The sequence below is a fragment of the Eumetopias jubatus genome, unplaced genomic scaffold (assembly GCF_037043125.1).
Source record: "Eumetopias jubatus isolate StellerSeaLion01/CBP00866 unplaced genomic scaffold, mEumJub1_p1.0 scaffold_4, whole genome shotgun sequence".
In the NCBI taxonomy this organism is placed as follows: domain Eukaryota; kingdom Metazoa; phylum Chordata; class Mammalia; order Carnivora; family Otariidae; genus Eumetopias; species Eumetopias jubatus.
This window is the reverse complement of record NW_028274810.1, coordinates 2,608,966-2,628,300: the sequence shown is the minus strand read 5'-3', so window position 1 is coordinate 2,628,300 and position 19,335 is coordinate 2,608,966. Positions and strand designations below refer to the sequence as shown.

At 46.1% G+C, this 19,335-nt stretch overlaps 1 protein-coding gene across 5 annotated transcripts; it reads left to right on the top strand.

The window, feature by feature from the left end:
• The first annotated feature begins 570 nt into the window (after nucleotides 1-570).
• Nucleotides 571-19,311, top strand: PRUNE1 (prune exopolyphosphatase 1). 5 transcript variants are annotated; one of them, XM_028088391.2, is made up of 8 exons: nucleotides 571-738; nucleotides 7,660-7,752; nucleotides 8,516-8,718; nucleotides 10,089-10,273; nucleotides 11,353-11,511; nucleotides 12,620-12,714; nucleotides 14,837-14,995; nucleotides 17,386-19,311. In XM_028088391.2, the coding sequence occupies exons 1-8, from the start codon at nucleotides 700-702 to the stop codon at nucleotides 17,812-17,814; spliced, it is 1,362 nt and encodes a 453-aa protein (XP_027944192.1). In that variant the 5' UTR covers nucleotides 571-699; the 3' UTR covers nucleotides 17,815-19,311. The 5 variants fall into 5 exon arrangements, with proteins under 5 accessions (XP_027944192.1, XP_087878396.1, XP_027944193.1 ...); XM_028088392.2 differs by lacking the exon at nucleotides 571-738 and adding an exon at nucleotides 741-799; XM_028088390.2 differs by lacking the exon at nucleotides 571-738 and adding an exon at nucleotides 756-822.
• Nucleotides 19,312-19,335: the final 24 nt, after the last annotated feature.

Sequence of the window (19,335 nt, the reverse complement as noted above, 5' to 3'; positions counted from 1 at the left end):
ACAACAGTCCTGAAAAAGGAAGAGTCATTTGCCGAGGCTGTAGATAAACAGGCTACTACTGAGTTGTAAAGGAAGTAGCAGCAGGAATTGGCAAGAGACCGTAGGTATTAAGGAGTCAAAGATTATTTTAATGTTTTTATAACATGGACAGCAGAAAATTGGCAGCAAGTCCCTTTGGTAAAGGGGAGATTCCGAGAAAGGAAGACTGTTTTTGCTTTTGTAATTTAAGATGTCAATCCCAGATGCTCGGTGTAATATATGGAAAGATGCTATACTTAGCCTGACTCGAAAGGCAAAGTTTAGATGCCACAAACATAGGTTACTGTGACACATATACATTTCTCTGTTAAATGAGTAATCTCGGAAAATTCTCTTTCCCTCCATTCTTGGGGCCATTTCGGAGCTCCTAGACTACGTTTCCCAGGACGCCCTGCGCCACGCCCCGCTTCGCGCCTCTGGGAAGGGGGTCCCGTGAGTCTCTGGGCGCGGAGCTCCGCCTCCGCCGCTGGGGGCGGGGCGACGGCGGACTCCCGGAGCGCCGGATTACGCACTTCCTCCGGGGGTTGGGGCCGAATCGCTGTGTGGCGGGTTCGAGTCCCGCCTCCTGACTTTCGCCCCTGGCCCCTGAGTCCCGGGCGGGGCGCATTCTCCTGGTACCCTCTCCACGGATAGGAGCGGTGGCACACCTGGGACTTCACCATGGAGGACTACCTGCAGGGTTGTCGAGCCGCTCTGCAGGTAACGAATCCCGGTCTGTGATCGTAAGGAATGAAGCATGAGGTCCAGAAAGAACGAAGATGTGAGATCTGGGGAGCCCCGAAGGTGTGGGGAGGGAACATGGAATTGTGGGGAGGGGGCTTGGGATCAGATCAAGCTTGGGGTCGGGGGGAATGAGGAACGAGAACCTAGCTCTGGGGAATGCTGCTCAGTCTCCCGGGTTTTGGCTTCTGCCTTTGGGGTCTCCCCAAGAGCTGCGAGGAGGAATCGTGTATCTGGGACCTGCATCTGAGCCTCTGCTCGCTGTCTCCTGTGTCAGTTCCGTCAAAAGGTGGAGGGGCTGTGCCGCCGCCTGTGGTGCCGCGCGAGGTGTATTTATCCTTTTCTCCCCGCCCCTGTTTCAGTTCACAGCTCACCCGGCCTCCTTGGCCCATTGGCCTCCAGGTGAGCCCCGGAGGTACGGGAGAACCTGTGCCCACGGCCGTATTGCCTTAGAAGAGCTGTTTCTGTCTGGCGGGTCGAGCTCATTCTAGATTAGAGAATCATGTTTTACTTTAAATCTGTTTTTAAGCTAAACATGCTCAATACTGCAGGCATATGTGTTCTTGACCCAAAACTTGCATTCCTTTGCCTCCAGTTTTCTTCTGTGGCCTTAACGCACATAAATTACGTAAGAATCCCCCGCCTGGAAGGGATAAGCCCAAAGTGTGTTTGGAATCAAAACTATAAGCTTGACTTATTTTTGGTACTTATTGTGGCTTATTTTTGGTACTCTGAGCTAGTTGGAATTTCCCAGCCATGCGGACTGGTCAGGCAGCATTTGGCTGCTATTCCCAGTTAGCAGAGAGGCTCTAGGAGGTCACCAGGCCCCCCCCCACTTCAAGTTACACTGCCCATGTGGAGACGTAGACAGATGGTTGACTATGCTTCCTTTCTAAGTGTCTTAAACTGTGCAAATTCCCCTGGCGGATAAATTCTGGTCTTTAACAAATCCTAAAAGTCACCTTTTTACTTCTGTGGACTCGGCTGCTGAAGCATAGAGGTGAAGGACAATTTTAATATTAGCAATTGCACCAAATTTTTCCTTCTGAAATACAAATTTGGGGAAAGTTGATTTAATGCATAGGGCAATTTGGAACCATTTCGTTTGGTTACCTCTGATTTCCACCCCTGGGAGCTCAGTGGAGGACCAATGTAGAATCTTCGTGGCACTGTTCTGAGTGCTAAGCAGTGGAATTTTTCCCCCATAATAACCCAAATGACGAGTCTCCTTTCCACCATTTGGTAAAGAGCCCTTGGACCCGAAACCTCACCAAATAGCCTTTCATTGCATGCATCTATCTTTCAGCATCTATGCTTTAGAGTCCCCCCAGGTTAACAGCATATCTCCTACAACGGTATGAAGCTGAAAAATACTGGGTTTTTCCAGTATTGCTGGAATCCTGACCTTTTTTTTGCCTGCATTCATCTCCTAAGGAGCAAGAAGATCTAGATCTTTCTTTTTCTGAACTTGTGAAGGTGAGGTTGTGTCTTAGAGTTCTTCTTATCACACAGCCTAGCCAGGGCTGGGAGAAATGAGAAACCGGACTCAAGGAATGTTAGTGGAGGAACATTGGTGGCTGGACATACAGGTGGTGGTCAACAACAACTTAGATAGCTTTTAATTATAGACGTGGTAAATGCACACAGTGAAAAAACCTAAATACAAAGAAGATATGAAACGAAAAAGAACAAGATCTTTTCTTCTTCTCCTCATCCCGTTCCCCAGAGGCCGCACTGTTGTTTCTTGTGCAAAGAAAGACATGATTTAGATAGAGATTCTGTTAAGTTTGAGTGTTTCCGTTAAGCTATGTTAACTTTTCGGGAAATGTGGATGCTTGACTTTTACACAGGATAGAGACAGCTTATAACCAGCCAACTCTCCTGTTGATACCAGATTTTTTTCTCTGGCATCTGATAACAGAGACATTTTCTGCAGCCTCTGCCACAACGATAGTAGGATGTTCCATTTAAAAGAAATCCTGTCTAACTAAATGTCCTATTCATGGTGACTCATCTTTCACTACTAGTGGGGAAGAACCTTTGCTTCAGGGTGGAGCCACATTCAAGTGTAGGTACTCATCCAGCAGCCTTCAGATAATCTGCGTTGTCTGTACTGTACTACTCATTGCGGAAGGCAGGAATCGGGAGTGGCTGACTACACCATAGTCCTTTCGTCAGTATCGTTACCGTTTTCTGTGCTCGGAGGGCTTCTCTATCTCTGGCTCCCTGTCTCCTTTTTTTCCTCCCTCATTAGCTATTTTGTAGAGGAGGCACCAGACCATATTCAGCTTCAGAAGGCTGGTGGTTGCTTTTGCCAGCCCTAGAGCCGATCCTCACTCCCCGCATTGGGGTCACAAAGAGCATCAGGATCTAGTCATTGTGACTAGTGGGTTTGGGTGGTTTTTTTTTTTTTTTATTGGTTTCTTTGTTAGGAAGAAAAGTTTATATTTACTTGGGGCTCTCAAATTGTATTTCTTCCATTGACGGCTCAGGTTTCCTCATGCTCCAAGTATAGCAGCATCTGCCCTCACCTCTTCCTCTGATGGTCAGAAAAGTGAGATTATTTGGCTTGTGCTCTCGGCTGGTGGAGGATGCGGTGGGGTGGGGGTTAAGAGTTACACGTGTTTTTCCTAAATGAAGAGAAGGGTGCCTTTTAAGTAGGGCAGCCGAGGACAGTTTTAGTTTATTTGCACATAACCATTTATTGCATCCCTTTTCATTCTCAAAGTGTCCCTGTTTGAACAACAGAGTGTTTAGTCGCCAAAGTCATAAACTATGTTCAAGATTAAGATACATGCCCACGAAAAGATAGCGAGTTCCTTAAGGTAGGAGTTCCATATGAGTGCTGGGCAGCCGGAGGTCTGGAGGAGGAGGGTTGCTGTGGTCTGGGTGGAAAGGGAAGGCGACACAGAGACAGGGGCTTTAGGTGGCGTGAATGGACCAGGAGGGATGGGTAGAGAAAGAAGATGGAAGGCAGCTCATCTTTCCAACCACAGAGTAGGCACTTACAGGCTATCTCATTTAATCCTAACAACTTCATGAAACTGGTTACAGTATTATCATTTTTAAAACCAAAAATAAAGCTTAGAGAGGCCCAAGTCCCAAAACAAGTAAGAAGCAGAGCCGGGGGTGGGGGGTGCGCCTGGGTGGCTCCGACCGTTGGGCGTCTGCTCAGGTCATGATTCCCGGGGTCCTGGGATCAAGTCCCACATCGGGCTCCCTGCTCAGCGGGGAGCCTGCTTCTCCTTCTACCTGCCGCTCCCCTGCTTGTGTGTGCTCTCTCTCTCTATCAAATAAATAAAATCTTTAAAAAAAGAAAAAAAAGAAGAAGAAGGAAAAGAAGCAGCAACAGAGCAGGGATTTAACGTAGTCTATGGTCTCTTCAAATGGCAGTTCTGCTGCTTTCTGACAAAGAAGAACAGAGTGCGAAGGACAGAGCTGGGAATATGCACAGCACGTTTTGTGGGTGGTGCATAGACTGGACAGGCTGGGGTGGTGGTGGGCCCTGACAGGGAAAGGAAGGCCACCACAGCCCCTGCTCAGTCCTTTCCAAGGTATGGCAAAGGTCCCAGAGGATTGCTTTTGTATTCATTCCTTGTGGCTGCTCTCTTGGCTTGCCTGAGCAAGGGATTAGTTATTCACCTTCCTGTGGATTTCATTTCTCCTCAGAGTCACAGACTTAGTTGTATGTGGTCCCTACTTTCTGCTTTTCTGCTTAGCCTTCTCCGTGCTGGGGATCTGACCGGTCCTGATTCAGCTGAAGCAGAAGCAGCACTAATGTGAGTTTTGGGAAGTTTTCTTCGGGGGCTAGGCACTAGGTCTGTCCTGCCTGCTCTGCCTTTTCTCCGTTCTGCATCCCTTTTTTCTCCAGAGTCAGAACCATATGGCCACGCGTGTTTATGACACAGTTCCCTTTCTAGGGAACATGGTGCCTGCCTTACTGCTTCAGTGAGCTCATTATCTCTGCAGCCACTTATGTCAAGTGCTTTGTTGTCACTTCGGTCCACAGCCATCTGGGCAGTTCTTGGTATCCAGGAAACAGGAGGACTTTCTCTGGTACCCGGAGGAGGAATTGCAAGTTAGAGGAGTTACTGTAGGACTGAATTCTTGTATAATGTAGGAAAAGAGTTTAATATTGGAAAGAATCTCCACTCTCCCCTACTGTTCAGTATGAGCGGGTCTGGGCTGCCACCCTCGTGAGGTAGGCTTGGAGAAACGGTGCAAGGAAGAATCTAAGGGCAAACTTTCCCCAGAAGTCCTCTCTGCAAAACCTCGACAGGTAACTTCTGCCTTTTGTACTTCTCTGGGGGGTTGGGAGTAGGAGATGCGGGAAAAGGTGGTTTAAAAATAGAAACCTGGGGCGCGTGACAGGCTCAGTTGGAAGAGCATCTGACTCTTGATCTCTGGGGTGTGAGTTGGAGCCCCATGTTGGGTGTAGAGATTACTTAAATAAAACTTAAAAAAAAATCTATTTAGGGCAATTTATACCACTAGAAGTCTTATAAAATTGTACCTTTCTGGCTGTAGCTTCCTGGGGAAGGGAGGGGAGTGGGTAACAGCCAAAGAGGCAAGATGATTCTAGGTTCACCTAGATTCCCTTTCCTCCTAGAGTTACATTACTTGATAACTGTTGATTGCTGTGTTTTGCTCCCCTGAACCCCTTTCCTACTTTTTGAAACTCTTGCATCTAGCAAATCTTTCCTGATTGAAGATGTCAGATTGTTTGGATTTTCACCTGTCTGTAACCCAGTAGTTCTCAGCTTGTGGTGATTTTTGCCCACCCACCCCCCCCCCGCCCCAGGAATATTTGGCAAATCTGGAGACATTTTTGATGTCATGCCTGAGGGTGCTACTGGCATCTAGTGGGTAGAATCCGGGGGATGCTGCCAAACATACTCCCTCGCACAGGACAGCCCCCACCCACAACAAAGAATGATCCAGTCCAAAATACCAATAGCACTGAAATTAGGAAACTGCTATAAGTTATGTCTCATTTTATCTCTTATCCCTTCCTCTGTCAGAAGCAGGCTGAAATAGAAGTTCAAAAATAAACTGGTAAGAGAGAATTCTTGTGCCCTAAGCTGAGCCATGGACTTATGGGAATGCTCATTCCTGGAATGAAATAATAATTCCTTTTTTTTTTAAGATTTTTGTTTATTTATTTGTCAGAGAGAGAGAGAGCACGAGCAGGGGGAGCAACAGGCAGAGGGAGAAACAGGCTCCCCGCCGAGCAAGGATCCTGATGCAGGGCTCGATCCCAGGACCCCAGGATCATGACCTGAGCCGAAGGCAGATATTTAACCAACTGAGCCACCTGGGTGTCCCTACTTCAACCTTTCTGTGCTCAGTTTCCTCATCTTCAAAACAGAGATAACCAACTGAGCCACCTAGCTGTCCCTGAAATAATAATTCTTAAAGTACCCACCTCTTTGGGGTTGTTTTGAAGATTAAATGGTTAGTTCATGCATGTAAAAATATTAGAGCAATGCATGGCACACTCAATAAAATAAATGTTTCCAAACAAAGCAAAACCCTGCTTTGTCTCTGCTATTGCACTGTAGTTTTAATGTATTTTATTTAAGATTCTGATAGCTAGGGAAATACAAGAGAACAAGGTTAGTAATAGCAGATATTCCTCCCTCCTTGGTTCTTATTAATAGCTGGACTTTTCAAGCTTTAAAAATAAAAGTTCCAGGGCTCCTGGCTGGCTCAGTCGGTGGAGCATGCAATTCATGATCTCAGGCTCATGAGTTCGAGCCCCACATTTGGTGGAAAGATTATTTAAAAATAATAGTAAATAATAAATTATAAAAATAAATTATGAAAATAAAAGTTGCAGCAGCAGCTGTTCTTGTTTTTTTTTTTCTTTTTTTTTAAAGATTTTATTTATTTGACAGAGAAAGACACAGTGAGAGAGGGAACACAAGCAGGGGGAGTAGGAGAGGGAGAAGCAGGCTTCCCGCAGAGCCGGGAGCCCGATGCGGGGCTCGATCCAGGACGCTGGGATCATGACCTGAGCCGAAGGCAGACGCTTAATGCCTGAGCCACTCAGGCACCCAACTGTTCTTGTTTTAATCTGAACCTGCTGGGGAAAGTGTCTGTGTCCTGGGTAGTGAGAGTGTTGCTTATATCTGCTTATCATTGAGGTTTCTCAGGGTTGGGGGAGTTTTCATGGGCTGGATAACTCTACTAGATTTTATTTGTACCTTTATTTTCAAGAGCTCTTCACCTCTTATGATTTAGAAGTATAAGGATGCTTTTCCCTATTTTGAAAATGGCAGGGGTCAGAGAACAGAAAAACAAACTGGGGTTGATATGGCTTGAATACATCAGCTACCTCAACTGCTCTACCTTTGATTTCTCAAGTGCCCAAGGAAGCAAAAGAAGTTAGAGATTTATTTACTGCTATTCTTTTTTAAGTTGATAATCAAGGAGATGGTGTAGTAGAAGAAAGGGCACTTTTCTACTTACTGGATATGTGTGGAATGCTTAAATTTAGCTAAACACGGGTGGCCTCTCAGCCATTTCTTCATCCATGAAATGAGGACCTGTAAGATTATCTGACCTACCAGGGCACCTGGGTGGCTCAGTCGTTCAGCGTCTGCCTTCGGCTCAGGTCATGATCCTAGGGTCCTGGGATCGAGCCCCGCATCGGGCTCCCTGCTCCGCGGGAAGCCTGCTTCTCCCTCTCCCACTCCCCCTGCTTGTGTTCCCTTTCTCGCTGTCTCTCTCTCTCTCTGTCAAATAAATAAATAAAATCTAAAAAAAAAAAAAAAAAAATTATCTGACCTACCTCCTCTGTGAAGATCAGTGAGAAGAGGTGTGTGAAGCCCTGCTCACATATAAGGTAAATGGAAATAGAGATGCTTCTGCTAGTGTCCCATTCTCCTTCCTCACCAGGAGTCCCGGCCGCTACACATTGTGCTGGGAAATGAAGCCTGTGACTTGGACTCCATGGTGTCAGCTCTTGCCCTGGCTTTTTACCTGGCAAAGGTGAGTACTTAGCAACAGAGTCCCTTAGAATGAAAAGATCTGGATGCAAGTCCCAGCTCTGCTACTTAACACTATTTAGTCTTGGGTCAGTTAAATTCCTTGACTTTGCTGAGTCTCAGGTCACCATCTGTAGAATCTGAAATGATACTATTTTGCAATGTTGCTGGGAGGATCAAATGAGTAGATGTATTTTGAAGAAATTGTAAATCATAAAGCAATATTCGAACGGTTGATTATTGAGTTCTTCTGGGTACCAGTGATCTCATGCCCAGGTCAGTTTTTGAGGACTGATAATCCCTTCTCTGAAGCATCTAGAACTAGGTCTTTTCCATGAGTTATCTTGTTGACCTTCATGTTATGCTAAGAAGGAAAGAGGGCAAGAGTTGTCCTTTTTTTTTTATTTTATTTTTTTGTTTTTTAAAGATTTTATTTATTTATTTATTTATTTGACAGAGACACAATGAGAGAGGGAACACAAGCAGGGGGAGTGGGAGAGGGAGAAGCAGGCTTCCCACTGAGCAGGGAGCCCAATGCGGGGCTCGATCCCAGGACCTGGGATCATGACCTGAGCCAAAGGCAGACCTTAACGACTGAGCCACCCAGGTGCCCTGGTCCTTCTATTTGTTTATCAACTGGGTAATCGTGGCTTTGAGAAAGTCAGTGACTTACCCAAGATCACATCTCCTTTAGTCCCAATAATTTTGTTATTTTTCCTGTTTATTCCAAAACATTGCCATGTGTTCTTTTCACTTTCCTTATCCAGACGACAGAGGCTGAGGAAGTCTTTGTGCCAGTCTTAAATATAAATCGTTCTGAGCTACCTCTACGAGGTGACAATGTCTTCTTCCTTCAGAAGATTAACATTCCAGAGTCCCTCTTGATTTTCCGGGATGAGATTGACCTCCATGCCTTGCACCAGGCTGGCCAACTCACCCTTATCCTTGTTGACCATCATGTCTTACCCAAGTAAGTAGAAGGAAGTTAAGCCGATATTTATCATATGCCATGTTGAGTTCTGATGATTAAGAAATAAAGAGAGGAAGAAAGAATTTCTGCTCTTGGGATCTCACAGGCTAATTGTAATTGCTGGCTCAAGTCAGATATAGAAAATCAACAGAAAATATTGTCAGTTCTCCAGTTATGCAAGTAACAAAAAGAAAGGGAAACATGGAGAGGTGAAACTAAAGGAGAACTCAGAAATCATTTAAAGCTGCCTTTGGTATCACTATTTTGTGGCAGATTTGTTGTAATAGAAGTTTTTGAGTAATGGTTACAACTCTATTTTTAATTTTTAAAAAGCAAAATTATTTCCTACATAAGGCAGTATCTCATTAGTTGCATTGTGATGGGCGTTGGAGGTGTGTGATAACCGACACTCTAGAGGTCAAGAGGTGCACGAAGGACGGGGTAGTTAAATATACTCAAGGGGAGTAGAGGGTGTGAGGAAAGGTTTCCTAAGAGAGTTGACCCTTGATCCCACTCTTGAGTGTTTGCTCCTGGAGTGGGGAGGCAAGGTAGTTAGGAAAAGCATCCAGGCAGAGAAAGGAATTAATATAAGCAAAGGCAGACAGGCATGAAGTAGCATGGTAAGTTGGCAGAACTGGAATTTGTTTTGCATGGCTGGAGCATAAAATGAGACAGGGAAGTAGGACAGAGGGAGAGGTGAGACGAGGGAGGTCAGTGGGGGCCAGATCGCAGGCCCTGCCAAGGAGACGAGACTTGGTGTTAGGGTAATGGGGAACTATGGGGAGTTACGTTTATTCCAGATCCTAACAAAATCAAATCTGCATTTTTCAAATGATCATTCAGCAGCTTTGTGGAGGACAGCACCGGGGGCCCAAGATCGGGAGTTGGTCTTTGGTTAGGAGACTGTTGGAATAATCCAGGTGAGGGGTACTGAGGGCCAAGAATAAGGCAGTAGCAGAGCCATGGTGGTGGTGGTTGGGGGGTGGGTAGAAAAGATAGAAGCCATAGAATCTGATGAACTGTGTGGAATTTGGGTATTAAGTGGATTGAGATGACAGGAGAGATTTAGATGTTGGATGCCAAGGGTGTCAATCCAAAAGGCAACTTTGAAGGACATCAAATACTTGTAGATACTTGTAGCTGATACTTCACCAAATTCACTTATACACTATTTAAAGATGACTTCAGTTACAACACGTAAGAAAAGAATTGAGAACAGTGAGGCAGAGGTAGAAGTGACCAAAGTTCTGAATGTTTGCCGAAGATGTGCATTTTCCTTCACGGGTGAGGTGGAGATTTGGTTAGAACCAGTCGGAGTGCCCCTACGCATCTTTCCTTCTCTTCTCCCTGCACCCCGCTTCCCCACACAGAGGTGACGCAGCCCTGGAGGAGGCGGTAGCCGAGGTGCTAGACCATCGGCCCATCGAGCAGAGGCACTGCCCTCCCTGCCACGTGTCGGTGGAGCTGGTGGGGTCCTGCGCTACCCTGGTGACCGAGAGAATCCTGCAGGGGGCACCAGAGATCTTGGACAGGCAAACTGCAGCCCTTCTGCACGGTGAGGGTGGCTTTTGGGTCAGGAGAGGGGAAAAGTCTATTTCTTTTTAAGTCTAGGTCCTCATTCTTTTTTTTTATTTTTTTTTTTAAGATTTTATTTATTTATTTGTCAGAGAGAGCACAAGCAGGGGGAGTGGGGGAGGGAGAAGCAATGTGGGACTCGATCCCAGGACCCCGGGATCATGACCTGAGCTGAAGGCAGACGCTTAACGACTGAGCCACCCAGTTTTCCCGAGAGTGGAAAAGTCTAGACTTCCAGCTTGATCATACCCCTCCAAGCGATCCTGTCCATTTCAAAGGCTGGGTCCTTTCAGGGGACAATTAGACATTAAAAGGCTGTGGTTGAGGGGCGCCTGGGTGGCTCAGTCGGTTAAGCGTCTGCCTTCAGCTCGGGTCATGATCCCAGGGTCCTGGGATCAAGTCCCGCATCCCGGGCTCCCTGCGCAGTGAGAGCCTGCTTCTCCCTCTGTCTGCCGCTCTGCCTACTTGTGCTGTCTCTGTCAAATAAATAAATAAAATCTTAAAAAAAAAAAAAAAGGCTGTGGTGAAAGCAGAAAGGAAGCACGGGACAATAGACCTAGAGGCTGCCTACTGCAGCATTGTATGATGGAAAGAGAACCAGCCACAGAAGCAGGGAACGGATTCTAATACCATTCCTGTCCAGGAGGTTGTTATGTGACCTTGAGCAAGTTTCTTAACCTTTCTTGTTCTCATTTTCTCCATTTGTAAAAAAAAAAAAAGAGAGAGAGAGAATTAGATTAGACTATCTCTTATGACTTCTGAGTTTCTTTAATGGAATTTGGCCTACAGAAGGGAGGTCATCTCTCTCTGACTTGGTTTCAAGATCTCCGATGATTGGGGTGCTCAGGCACCCTTTCTGCCTTTTCCCCATTTTCCTGCCTACATTTTAATTTGGATTTGGGAAGTCTTACTCAAGACATAGTCCCAGTTTCTTGTTTTGTTTTCAGTGATTGCCACACGGTCTTCTCTGTATTAGGTCCATCTAGTTTGAGGGTTATGTGTGTTCTAGTGGTTGTGAATGGAAGGCCATAGGATTTGAGTTTTGTCTCGTCTCCACAGGAACAATCATCCTGGATTGTGTCAACATGGACCTGAAAGTTGGAAAGGCCACTGCAAAAGACAGCAAATATGTGGAGAAACTGGAGGCCCTCTTTCCTGATCTACCCAGAAGGAATGACATCTTTGACTCTCTACAAAAGGCAAAGTTTGATATATCAGGTATGAAACAGTAAACTGACTTCTCTCCCTTCCATGCGAGAAAGCAGATGGGTGAGACTTGTTCATTGTATTCTTTTTTTTTTTTTTAAGATTTTATTTATTTATTTGACAGAGAGAGACACAGCCAGAGAGGGAACACAAGCAGGGGGAGTGGGGGAGGGAGAAGCAGGCTTCCCGCCGAGCAGGGAGCCGGATGTGGGCCTTAATCCCAGGACCCCGGGATCATGACCTGAGCCGAAGGCAGACACTTGACTGAGCCACCCAGGCACCCCATCTTTTTTTTTTTTTTTTTTTTTTTTTTAGAGAGAGAGAAGAGAGTGCGTGGACTTGGGGGCGGGGGCACAGAGGGAGAGCAAAAAATCCTAAGCAGGCTCCACGCTCAGCATGGAGCCCAATGTGGGCTCGATCTCATGACCCTGAGATCAAGACCTAAGCTAGAATCAAGAGTCTGCTGCTTCACCAACTGAGCCACCTGGGTGCCCTGATTGTTCATTGTATTCTTGAACACCACTGAAACAGTTTCAGAGCATGCATGATGATTTAAACTTTATAGCAGAGGGAACCAAGGTAGTATGTGAGTCTGATCGTGAATTTATGAATCATTTACTGGATTGTTCTATCCTGGCTATTGGGTAGGAAGAGGAGGAATATACGAGTGTCAGGTTTCTGGTCTAATCAGAGAATATAGGTATATAAGTAAAGTCTGCTGAAGGAATACTGTTATCTGAGTGAGATCTAGATGATTGTTTAGGGAAGCAGAAGAAACATTGAGGGTGAATATGAGGACAAAGGAGGAGAACAAAAAAAACTTCCATAATTTTTTACCCAGATACCACCTGTTGACATAAAAAAAAGGAAAGAAAAGTACCACATGTACTTGTAGAAAGTTAAAACTATGCAGAAAGGGGAAACAGCAACTATTGGGACTCAGTTATTTAAAATAGTGTTTTCTTATGTAATCACATTCTTGGTTATCTCCCCTGTTCATTGCCCCTCAGAGAGAGGCTGTGTTTTTCGTCATCCTTGACCCGTCCTGGTGTCCTCACCTTCCTGGTCTGGGGACCCTGGGCTCTCCTGTTTGACCCCTGGTCTCAAATCCATTGTCTAGGACTGACCACAGAGCAGATGCTGAGAAAGGACCAGAAGACCATCTCCAGACAAGGCACCAAGGTGGCCATTAGTGCAATATATATGGATTTGGAGGTAAGAGCAAAGTGTAGGTGTGGGTGGGAGAGAAAGCCCTCAGTTATGTGCGTAACCTTGCTCCTCACTCCTGGCTCCCCTCCGTAATATGTCTTATACCTGGGTACCTTCGGTCATGTCTGCTGGCACTCCCACAGTCCATGACCTCTCACTGCACCACTGTGATAGGCTGCATACTGGTTTCCCTACTTCTGCTTTTGCACCCTACAAAGCACTCTCCCCACAACGGCCAGAGTGATCTGAGATGTAGGTCCGAAAAAAACAAACACAAAACAAAAAAGATGAAGTCAATCACATCAGCCTTCTCCCTCTGCTGCCTTTTCATTGCATTCCTTTTTTTTTTAAGATTTTTATTTATGTGTTTGTTTGTTTATTTGACAGAGATAGAGCACACAATCAGGGGGAGTGGCAGGCAGAGAGAGAGAGAGAGAAGCGGGCTCTCCGCTGAGCAGGGAGCCCAACACAGGGCTCCGTCCCAGGACCCTGGGATCATGACCTGAGTGAAGGCAGATGCTTAACTGACTGAGCCACCCAGGTGTCCCTCTTTGCATTCCTAATAGAATTTAAAGGCCCTGCTGTGGTTTACAGGGCCCTCCTTGATCTGGCCCTCACCTCTCTCTCTCTGACCTCATCTCCTTCCAAGCCCCACTCCTGCACTCACAGTGCTATAGGCCCACTAATTTTCTTTCTGTTCATTGGAACCATTAAGCTCATTCACACCTCAGGGCCTTTGCACTGGCTTTTGCCTTTGCAGAGCTGGCTCTTATCACTCAGGTCTTAATTCAGATGTCTCCTCTTTTAAGAGGTTTTTCCTGATCACTGTAACTGACATAATATTCTCTGTGCTCAAAAATCTTAACAATTTTTGAATTTTGTTCATAGCATTTAATGAACTGAAGTAATCAACTTCATGGTTTCCTTGTTTATTGTCTATATTCCTCTGGTAGTTTATCAGCTCCACCAGAGGTAGGACCCTGTTTCTTTTGTTTCTGCTTTATCTGTAGCACCTTTGGCAATATCTGGCAATAGTGGGTACTCGGTAAATTTTGTTGACTGGGTGACTGAATAGAAGTTTGATAATGGTATTTTACTACCTGGTTCCATGTCATATTGATTTACATCATTTGACAACCTGCTCTGAACACATTCCCTCATAGTCTGTACAGCTTTCTACTAAATACTAAGTAATTTCAAGAAAACAAAAGAGCCCGGTCTTTCCCCTTGCTGCCTCGTTTGAGAAACAAACATAAGAACAGAGAAGCCTTGCCAAGTAGCATACATTGACACAGTACAAATCGACACATTAGAAATGCCAAGGATAGAGCAAAGCCCTGATCTGAAATAGCTGGCGGTATCATCCAGTAGAAAAAATACTACCTGAGACTGTGGAGAAGATTCGAGTTTGGCAAAGAACAAAGAGCCAAGGGTGCAGGCATCCCGTGTCTGTTGTTATTGGTATGCCCCATTGTTCTGTTTTAGAATAAAAATAGCTCCAAGGCAAAGGCCTTGCTTGTTTGATGGCAAGAACAGGAGAGCCTTGTACGTGCCAAGCATGTTCCTTACATGATCATGCTTTAAGTTTTAAAACAATCACTTTTGGGGCACCTGGGTGGCTCAGTCATTGAGCGTCTGCCTTCGGCTCAGGTCATGATCCCAGGGTCCTGGGATGATTGGGCTCCTTGCTCCGCAGGAAGCCTGCTCCTCCCTCTCCTACTCCCCCTGCTTGTGTTCCCTCTCTCACTGCGTGTCTCTGTCTCTCTGTCAAATACATAAATAAAATCTTTAAAAAAAAAATCACTTTTGACAAAGGTTCTAGACTCATTTTACAAATGAAGAAACTCAAGTCCGAGGAGCTTACTATACAACTCCGTGATCATATAGCTAATAGGTCATAGAGCTGATTTTCAAACCAATTCTCTCTGAACCTAAAACCTGTATTCTCCCCGTTCTACCTGCTGCTTCCCAGCACATAGATTACACAGAGTCAATATGAGATACTGTTCTTATGGAGTATAAGCCCCAGGTTAACATGGAAAGAAACCCTTCGTGAGCATGTTTTGTTGCTGGTGACAAAGAGGGTCCGGCTGAAGCCCTTATCACTGCCCTGTTTCTTCTCTTTCAGGCCTTTCTGCAGAGGTCTGGCCTCATTGCAGATCTCCATGCTTTCTGCCAGGCTCACAACTGTGATGTCCTGGTCACCATGACTATCTTTTTCAACACTCACAATGAGCCAGTGCGGCAGCTGGCTATTTTCTGTCCCCATGCAGCACTCCGAATGACGGTGAGTCTGTCCCTTCTGCAGCCTGAAGTCCCTATGGAGCTCTGCTTGTACGCACCACCCTGTGCTGTGCAGACCTGTCCTTGGGGAGCGCCAGGTGGCTCAGTCTCTTGTGTATATTGTCTGACTCTTGATTTCCGCTCAGGTCATGATCTCATGGGTTGTGGGATGGAGCCCCACATCGGGCTCAGCGGAGGGTCTGCTCGAGATTCTCCCCCTCTGCCCAGCCCCTTTTTGTGGGCACACACTTGAGCGCATGTGTGCACGCGCCCTCTCTTTCTCAAATAAATAAATCTTTAAAAAAAAAAAAAAAAAGACCTGTCCTTGGTTCTTGTATTTTTTTTTTTAAGATTTTATTTATTCATTTGAGGGAGAGACAGAGAGACCACAAGCAGAGGGAGAGGCAGAAGAAGAGAGAGAAGCAGACTCCCTGCTGGGACTCAATCCCAGGACCTGGAGATCAGGACCCGAGCCAAAGGCAGACACTCAACCATCTGGGCCACCCAGGCACCCCTTGGTTCTTGTATTTCCCAAATCTTCCCTCCTCGCTTTTCCCCATTCTCTCCATTTGTGAATATCCTTAATCATACTGTTGAGAAAGAAAGATTCCAAAGACAGTTAGAGACACAGTTCCTGTTTAGAAGGAACTTGAAATCAGATTAAAAAGCAGTGTTATAAATCTGGCGTTAAAACTCGATTCTTGGTCTAATCATTAATTCCTCATCCCCAAAAACCAGTTCCTTCCTTTTTACCCTATTGCCTTGAAAATGGGAAACACCGGAGATGCCTTTTCTACTACTTAACCATGCAGGGATGAATTACTCTATCTACTGCTAACTCTGTAGAGAAGAAATCCAAGAGCAGGTTTGTTTTCTTTCCTGATCTGTTTGGCCACTTTTCCCGCTTTTCCCCCTTTCTTTTCCTCTGTTGGTTACTGATTAGCCCAGGGAAGAATTTAAAAGTGGGCTTAAGACAGTCCAGGAATGTTTGGGATTTCTTAGGCAGTGTGAGGACTACCGAAGACTGTTCTGCATACAGTCAGATAATCTTTTGCTTCCAAAGAAGGTTATGTCACCCTTTCCTTTTCTGGAAGCAAATGTAATTTCATTTAGTGGAAGGTAGTTTGGCACTGTGGAAGGAACTACACTTTTATTTATTTGACACAGAGAGTGCACAACCAGGGGGAGTGGCAGGCAGATGGAGAGGGAGACGCAGACTCCCTGCTGAAAGGGAGCCCAATTCTGGGCTCGATCCCAGGGTCCTGGGATCATGACCTGAGCTGAAGGCAGATGCTTAACCAGCTGAGTCACCCACGTGCCCCAAGAACTACAGTTTTAAAAGGCAGAATGACATGTTTTCTCTCCCAGATTTGCCACTTACTGCTCCTTGAGCTCAGGCAAGTCAATTGACTTCTGAGTCTGTACATGGCATAATATCACTCATTGATTAGTCTGATGTGATCATTAAACACAAGATCGTATGTAAAGCACATTGCTGGGCACAGAGTAAGCAGGCAGCAAACGGTGGCTCTTACTAATCATGTCATGAAGGCAAGGGTGCTTTGGCCAAAGGAAGTGCCTCTCCCACCTTCTGAAATGTCCCTGCCTTCTCCCCACCACACCCCTTCTGTGCTGTCCTCTGAAGCTGTGCAGACACCTGAAGGCTCCCCACTGCACCCCTCTTCTCGCAGTGTGCCCTCCCTTGTCCTCTCCCTCCTATGGTAGAAATTATATAAAAGAGTGATTTAGAACACTGGCTTTGGTGGTGGACCTGGGTTCAAGTATCAGCTTTGCTTCGTTCAAACTGTTACCTCAGGCAATTACTTAATCCGTCTGAGTCTCTGTCTCCCTACCTGTAAATGAGGGTAATACCAGTACCCATCTTATAAGGTAGTGGTGACGATTCAATGAGATGATATTTGTAAATGGTCAGACTCGGCACTGTGCCTGGCACACCTTCCACCCCCACTTTGATCTGCTCATTCTTTATGCCTCTGTCTTGCCCCTGACCTCAATCTAGATGCTTGTCCCATTGTAGCTAAGGATGGAGATCAAGTTTTTAAGCACTTGAAACAGCACTAGGTCAGGAGCTGGGGGTCCTGGGTTGTGGTTCAGCCTCTCCCATCATCTATGGGATTTTGCTCAAGATACTTAAGCTCTTCAGGCTTGGGTTTACTTATCAATAAAACGAAATATATGATCTCAAATGTTTCTTCTGTTTCCAAATACTCTGTGTATTACCTAATGTGCCTTTTTCTGAAGCAATAATATTGAACTCTGGATGATTTAATTTAAAAAAAAAAGTTTCTCTGTAAGAGAAGTCTCTATCTTAGAAACCTCAGCTGTTTGCTTCCCCACCTCATGTACCATCTCCCCATCTCGTCTCCTCTTTAGATCTGTGGAGTGCTGGAACACTCCCACTCTCCATCCCTGAAGCTAACCCCTGCCCCAAGCGCCCACCCTCACCTCCAAGCCTATCTTCAGGGCAACACCCAGGTCTCTCGGAAGAAACTTCTGCCTCTGCTCCAGGAGGCCCTGTCAGCGTATTTTGACTCCATCAAGATCCCTTCAGGGCAGCCTGAGACAGAGGGTGTGTGCAGGGAGCTGGCAGACAAGGAATTGGACAGGGCAGGTAACTCCCTGGTTCCTGGACTGAGTCAAGATGAGGAGGAGCCCCCACTGCCCCCCACGCCCATGAACAGCTTGGTGGACGAGTGCCCTCTGGATCAGGGGCTGCCTAAACTCTCAGCCGAGGTCATCTTTGAGAAGTGCAGTCAGATCTCGCAGTCACAGTCGACCGCGGCCTCCCTGTCTAAGAAGTGACTGCTGGGAGAGGACAGGATGGTGAGAGAGGTTGCTTGAACCACTTCAAATGCATGTTTTGCGGTGTGTCGGTGGTTCCGTCTTCATGGCTCCGGGGTCTGGTGTACTGTGTTCATGAACCAGGGAGAAGAAAGAAGTGAAAGAAAAGAGCTGCTCTGGGGTTGGCTTCCTGCCTTTTCCGCAGATCTCTACCCATCAGACAGATCGTATTATCTAATTTAAATCTTCAAATCTGCGCTGACTCTCCTGTATGTCCCTGGCCAGGGGTACAGTGTGATACCTGCACAGTTCCAGCAAAGCTGCACAAGAAGGTGTACCCTCAGTAAGGCTCTGTAACAGAACCAGTATCTCTCGTGGAACCAAACAGCCTTGTCTCTGTGTATTCATTTATCCCCTTCTTCATTCAGCTATCTATTGAATACCTACTTCCAGCTTGATAGAAAATAGAGTGTGCTTTGCAAACTCCTCTTCCGTTTTCAGCCTTCAGCAGAATCCAGCTCCACGATTCCTCTTTCTGTCCCCAGTTAGGTGACGGTAGCCGAGGCTGAGGTAGCTACATTTGTATTCTGAGCTCATTATGACTCTTTTAAGATCGGTGGGGAGCAGCTAAGAGACCATTATCTTCCGTCCTGGTCAGCCGGCCTGGCTCTCAGTTTCTTTGGATCCCTCGGTCCCAGAGCCACAGGGACCCCAGAAAGACACAGAAGACCCCTGGTGCTTGAGAGTTTGGGTGATACCCAGGAAAGCCTTAAGACCACATAGGTACTCTTCCCAAAAGACAGAAGAACTGCAGTGAGAGCCCGGCTCTGGACCCTGCCTTAGCGGCCCGGCAATTTCTCTTCCATCCTGTTCTCTTCCTGCTCACGTTGAAAGTATGGAATTCTAATACCGTCTGCCGTGAACTGTGGGTCTCTTGGTAAGACACTTCATTTCTCTAGGCCTCATTCGCCCCGTCTGTAAAATTAAGGATCTGGACTGGATGTTCTCTGGTATTGTGATCTGCCTCTTGGTGCCATTGCTTCTCTCCCTGCTTCTCTGTATTGGTTTGTTTGTTTCTCTTCTCCCTGGGAATGCTCAGGGTGGCTGAACTGTCTGTATTTATATGTGATTGTACCAAGGGACTCAGCCTCACGTAGCGTGTACAGTGGTATGATTCATACCATAGTGACCCAGCAGAGAACTCCCCCATCGACTTGTTCTGCATGTGTAGAGTCTCCCTCTTCCCTTCAGACCAACCTGTTCCCCTTTTTCCTGCCCCACAGCCCAGCTTCATGTAAGTTGCCCACGGTTCCACTGAATGGTGGGGTGCGTGAAACAGTTTTGGCATGATGTCTTCAGTATGAGGGGGATGGTATGACTTCACTTTGAGGGGATGATGTCTGTAGCCATTGGAAGGTAAAAATAGTGTGATTATTGAACCAAAGGAATTTATGTTTTGTAACTTGGGTACTTTATTTTGCATTTTGTTAAAGTATTAAATAACTTTTTTTTCCTGTTTGGGGCCTTATTGTCTCTTTTTAC